The sequence below is a fragment of the Adiantum capillus-veneris genome, chromosome 20 (assembly GCF_014529385.1).
Source record: "Adiantum capillus-veneris isolate H3 chromosome 20, ASM1452938v2, whole genome shotgun sequence".
Lineage (NCBI taxonomy): Eukaryota > Viridiplantae > Streptophyta > Polypodiopsida > Polypodiales > Pteridaceae > Adiantum > Adiantum capillus-veneris.
The window spans coordinates 40,734,400-40,740,024 of record NC_140950.1 but is presented as its reverse complement, the minus strand read 5'-3'; the positions used below and the strand labels follow the sequence as shown (position 1 = coordinate 40,740,024).

Here is a 5,625-nt window from a genome sequence, read left to right as displayed (position 1 = left end):
CCAACATTTGACATAGAGCTTTTGCCAAATCTGCACACCAACAAAGAGATTGATGAAGATTTGCTAGTGAGATGGGGGGCATGTACAAAGGGAATTGGTATGCAAAGATGGGCTATGGCGTTGCAAGAGAAAGGGGGTGTGGAGATGTGGGTACGTAGTTGTTCGTTTCTAGCATGTAAAAAATGGCATCTCCACATATGATAGCATCTCAAAGCAATTTTTGAAATTCGGAGCCTTCGTTAGCACCCAACCATGAGTTGCTCTTTGGACAGAGCGATTGTGAGTTCTAGCATGTGGTGGCATGCTAGAATGAGATGCTATGGGGGCGGTTGAGGTTGTGTGTGGAGCCTAGAATGAGTTGGGGCAGATTTGCACGAGCGGGGTTTTCTACCCTTGCCGTGCGTTAGCAATTCTGGCTTGGAGTTGTAAACACAACGAGCATTGTGCAGTGCCGTTTGAAGAGGGCGGGGTAGGATAGGGCGTTTCTCAACTCTGCCAATTCGAAAAAGGGCGGGGGTTCAACCCTGGCCATCCGGACGCGTTGTTGCTCTTGGGACGTTGAGCTGACTGCGAGTTCGAACCTTGGGCCCCTTTGGGTCGGTCGAAAAGTTGGCATGCATACTACACAAGTTAATACACAAGTTGACATGAATACTACACAAAGTTAATATACAGCTATACACAGTTCCATCTTGGAGATCTGCGAGATCTCCACTCCGCCATAGCCAGACATGTTTCTGTTTGATTGGTTCTATGGGCTCCTCGCCTCGCTGGGATTGTGGCAGAAGGAAGCCAAGATCCTCTTCCTCGGCCTCGACAACGCCGGAAAAACTACTCTTCTTCACATGCTCAAGGACGCAGTACGCCGTCTCTTCCCCTCTTCTTCTTTGATGCCGTCTCTTCGATTAGGTCTGCTTGCCTGATTTTTTTATTTACGCTTTGTGCATTATGTTGAGCTAATTGTCTCTCTTTCTACTTGTGTTTGCTTTCCGCTAGACCCCTAGCGACTGATTACACAGAAAATTTAGCAAGCGGCAGTGGCTGCAATCTGGTTTTTGACCACAATGACCGCACTTGTGCTTTGGAGGTTCAGCTGCAATCTGCAGATGGGCAAGTGAACAAGATCATTTCTAGGCTGATGAAGGCTTTAACAACTAAGCAGAGTGCACGACCAAAGCTGTTATTTGTTTGGAACTTTTCTATAGTGTTATTCCGATGGCCGTAAAGGTAGAGATTGTACAAGTAGTCTAAGGGCTGCTTGTTTGTCTGCTAGTCTGCTTGTGCGGAGCTGTCGAATATCCACGGCTCTCCTATTTGATGATGACACAGCAATGATTGAAACCAGCAAAGATCTCCCAATCATGGATGGTAGTGGGAAGCTGACGACTATGCTGGCAAGGCTTCATATTAGAAAATCTGCTACTGCCCACTTGTTGACAACTAAAACTGGAAAACCTTGTTGCCAGCCTTGCAGATGATGGTCTTTCAGTTCACAGAGGGGTGTATGAGAATATAAACAATGGCCTAACTTATGTTTTTTCAATTCAACAGTCCGCTTAGCAATATTGACTGCATTATTTCATGTAGTATGAACTTGTTGTTAGTGGCTTCAAGTTTCAACAGGCAATATGCAGTCCTCTATTGGTAGTGCTTGTGAAGCTTTTTTTAGGTTTAAGACCGTGGATTTGCATATTTTAAACATATTGAGTGATAGTCATGTGGTTTTAATTATTGGCAAGGAAGGGCAGCAGGTCATTTTTTCCAGTTGTCATTGTGGCTTGGCCTTGTGAAAGCTTTTGCATGGTGCTGTCTTGCCCTCTCTCTGAAGATTTTGTACTGACACAAGGTCGGTGCTGTTTCCTGCAGAGATTAGCTCAACATCAGCCTACCCAACATCCTACTTCAGAAGAGTTGAGTATTGGGAAGATCAAATTTAAGGCGTTTGATTTGGGTGGTCATCAGATTGCTCGCCGTGTGTGGAAAGATTACTATGCCAAGGTATGGGGGTTCGTGGCAGGCATGATTCACATTTTCTGGTATCTAAATTGTCTGTCAATACAAGCTTCCATTTGTTGATGCAGGTCGATGGAATAGTGTATCTTGTTGATGCTGCTGACAAAGAGAGGTTTCCCGAATCAAAGAAAGAGCTTGATGGGCTACTCTCAGATGATTCTTTGGCTGGCGTTCCTTTTCTAATCTTGGGAAATAAGATAGATATACCTATAGCTGCTTCGGAGGAGGAGCTCAGGTACTATTTAGGTCTATCCAACTACACAACTGGCAAAGGGAATGTCAATCTTGGCGAGAATATGCGAGCTATTGAAGTGTTTATGTGCAGCATTGTCAGAAAGATGGGTTATGGAGAAGGTTTCAAATGGCTATCACAATATATAAAGTGAGGTTGTAATGTTGATTGCTGTATGATGATTTTTTGCTTTGCTTTTCTCCCATAAAAGGGTTATAGAGCAGAACATTCAGGCCATTTTTTTGTGCAATTAGAAGTTCGCATGTAAGTGAGGTGTAAGTACAGGCTGCTTCTGAACAGCTGGGAGTTGTCGTATTTTGTATTGACAACTTAAAGGTGTATTCACCTGACAGCAAGGAATGCAAGACATACCTCACGTTTTACCAATTATGTGTCTTTCAATCCATGTGTTTTTTGCACATGAAGTGCTTCAGTAACACTTGGAGATACAGCACAAGGTGCCTCCCCAATCGCTCATCAATGTGGAATTTTTACCAATGTCTGTGTTGGGGGGATGTGTATGTGTGCACATTTATGATTAAAATCTTCTCTTGGGCATTTAAAGTAGACTGAAGGATGAGTAGCTACTGAGGTCTCTTGGTTTTCTTGAATATTGAAGTGCCCTGATAAGTTGTGGCAATGTTTTCTACTGTTTCTTTTGTGTGTAATGGTATTTCCAACCCACAATGTGATTTGAGCCATACCATGCACAGCTCTTAACCAGTTTATTTAGTCCACCTCTTTACACCGACCTTCAGAAACTTAGATGTTCTAAGGAAACTTATGTTTGCTGGGTCAATAAGGTGCCCCCCATGCGAGGGGATAAGCAGATGTAGAGAGATGGATGATTATAGATTTGGCTCACATCTTCACAAAAGAGAGCAGGGGGTGTCAAAGCAGGGAAATCGAACCCTCAAACCTGTAGAGCTACCATGCCTTGACTATTTATAGGAAACAGTACAATTCAATGTGCATACATTTGTGAAGTACAAGCAGTATCGGTATATTGCCATTCAAATGTGGAGTTCCAACCTCGGAATGAATCTTTCCAAGCAATTATCTAATAGAGCGAAACACACTAACATGCATCATCACACAACAATTATTAATGGTAATATGGGACCAGAAGTATCTCAAATGAAAGGAAAACATGATAGTAGTCGAAAAGAGGCATTGTCATGGCTCACAAAATGAACCCTTAAGAACGCATGCATAAAGAGATGCATCTGTCTTAACAGAGGTATAGTTTGAGTTCATGGTCTGTCAGGTTCTCGTGGTAGAAGTGGTATTTTCCTAAGCTTCAAGGAATTCACTTTCACATTATAGCTTTAGTCCTAGTCTAAATTTCATAAAGCCCAATCAAGTGTCTCAATATGGTTGCTAGGTACATGTCTATTCGTTGATGATAGTGAGGATGACAATAGTGTATGTTCAGCTAAGGAAGTTGCGCAAAGTAGCCAGTGGGACCTTAGGTGGGTGAATGATGTGAATGAGTGGTGGTGCATCATGATTCTTTGGGTGTTGACAAAATAAGCAGTACCTACTTTGCATGATATGTGCCATCGAGAACAACGGGATTTTAGGGAGACGTTTTGTGTCTAATATCCATCGAGAATGACAAGATTCTAGGGCTAGCCGTTGTATTCACATCATCAATGCCTGTAGCCCAACTACAAATATTGATGGGATCACGGGTGTCCCTTCACTAGTTCCTAGCACAGGATAGCACAACCATTTGCTGATCATGCAGAACTCTCTTGTCGGAAATCCACAAAAAATTGTAAAACATTTTGAAAACTCGCCAACTGGTAATCCACACAATATTGTAGACATTTTGGAGGGTGGATTGCCCCCAATGTTGTATCTGCGTTTGGCAGCCAAGGTTGGCTTGAGAAGGTGATGCTACTATAACCAGCGTGGCATTGCATAAAAAGGTGAACAATCATCATTCTTGTTCGATTGGTGATGCTAGTAGCCATCATTGAACGCGATGAGGACAAACCACGCGACCATTGTTTACGTGGTCATATCCACTACTAGAGAAGAGTTCACTTGCACACCATCACTGATCTTTGGTGCAAGATTGACCTCCACATGTCCCTTTCCTTGCATACTCCTTCATCCCTTGGTGTTAACAATAGATTGGTACCAAAACAAGATTCGTAGTGTCCTCTTTTTTACAAATTTAGACTAAATGCTACTTGCATTAGACTGTGTATTTAAGAAAACTCTCTTGATATGATTAAATATGTTAGCTAGAGGGTCTTTTAAAAATATAACCTTACATTTTAGAAGATATCATGATCAAAAAATATACTTATCAAGTGGACCCTCGTAACACTGTGATTGATGCTTTAAAGAAATCGACTTTATAAGCTCAAGAAAAAGTGAAGCGACCTTGTAGAAAATTGTACGCAACTTTTCCACAATTGTACTATAGATAATTGTAAGTTTCATGTGCAAGAAAAATTACTAGAAAGCATATAAAATAGTGGAAAGTTTTATATGTTTGATATGGCCATTTCAAGCATATTGTTGTATACAAAGAATTATAAGTATTTGATGTATTTGTGTGTTTTAGAAAGCGATACATTGCTTACCCTCTCCATTGAGTATTCAAGGTGGCAAGTAGAAGTGCTTTGGTAAGCAACAATTATTGGATCATTTCAAAACTTCAAAACTGCATATTTTATATTTTGATTCTTGATACATAATCATTCAGAACCTCAAATAACTTCAAACTTTCCATGTAGATCAACTAAATGTGTCAAAGTACATGGTATGGACACAGTTAGGGCACCTAAAACTTTGGTTTCAATGTTATTGTGGAGAACTAAAGATTTTCAAGAGTTTTTGCATAGTAAAAAAATTCAAGATTGGGTTCAAGCAACGAGATTTAACTGCATTAGGAAGCCAAAAAAAATATGTAGTTTCTTGGTTTCAACATATAAATTCATTTGCAGTTGTCAAATTACACTAGAATAGCCCCAATTTCATGAGAGAACCTTTGAAAGGTAAAAATTATGCTCTTAGTCAACACGTGCTCAAGTATGAAATTATGTCTATAACTTGCAAATGGCTTGGAAACAATTCCTTGAAGGTAATTTCATTGTTTTGTTACTCTAAGTACCAACACTTGGCTTTTACAAACATAAAAAAGGTCATCTTTACAAAACGATATAAGAATTTAAGATATTTTTGGTAAAATAGCTTCAAATTTTAGTAGAATTTATGACTTAGAACTTACCACGATTCTCTCCATAGGACTTGTCTTTTGATATGGAGAAAAATCCAATGTTTTCATTCCCTCATAACCAACCTATGGTAGAAGCAAGGCGTAGAAAACTTCTTTCTAGCATGACAAATAAATTGACAAAACT

At 40.3% G+C, this 5,625-nt stretch overlaps 1 protein-coding gene across 1 annotated transcript; it reads left to right on the top strand.

Annotated features, from left to right (window-relative positions):
* Positions 1–654: 654 nt before the first annotated feature.
* On the top strand, positions 655–2,632 carry LOC147432403 (small COPII coat GTPase SAR1A-like). The gene is made up of 3 exons (XM_086492378.1): positions 655–860; positions 1,867–1,998; positions 2,082–2,632. Exons 1-3 carry the CDS (start codon positions 732–734, stop codon positions 2,397–2,399), a joined length of 579 nt encoding a protein of 192 aa, XP_086348504.1. The 5' UTR covers positions 655–731; the 3' UTR covers positions 2,400–2,632.
* Positions 2,633–5,625: the final 2,993 nt, after the last annotated feature.

Excerpts from the sequence above, each read along its gene's own strand:
- LOC147432403 (XM_086492378.1), top strand. The coding sequence starts at position 732 with ATGTTTCTGTTTGATTGGTTCTATGGGCTCCTCGCCTCGCTGGGATTG. Across the intron at positions 861-1,866 it reads TTCACATGCTCAAGGACGCA|AGATTAGCTCAACATCAGCC; the intron begins GTACGCCGTCTC and ends TGTTTCCTGCAG. Across the intron at positions 1,999-2,081 it reads GGAAAGATTACTATGCCAAG|GTCGATGGAATAGTGTATCT; the intron begins GTATGGGGGTTC and ends TTGTTGATGCAG.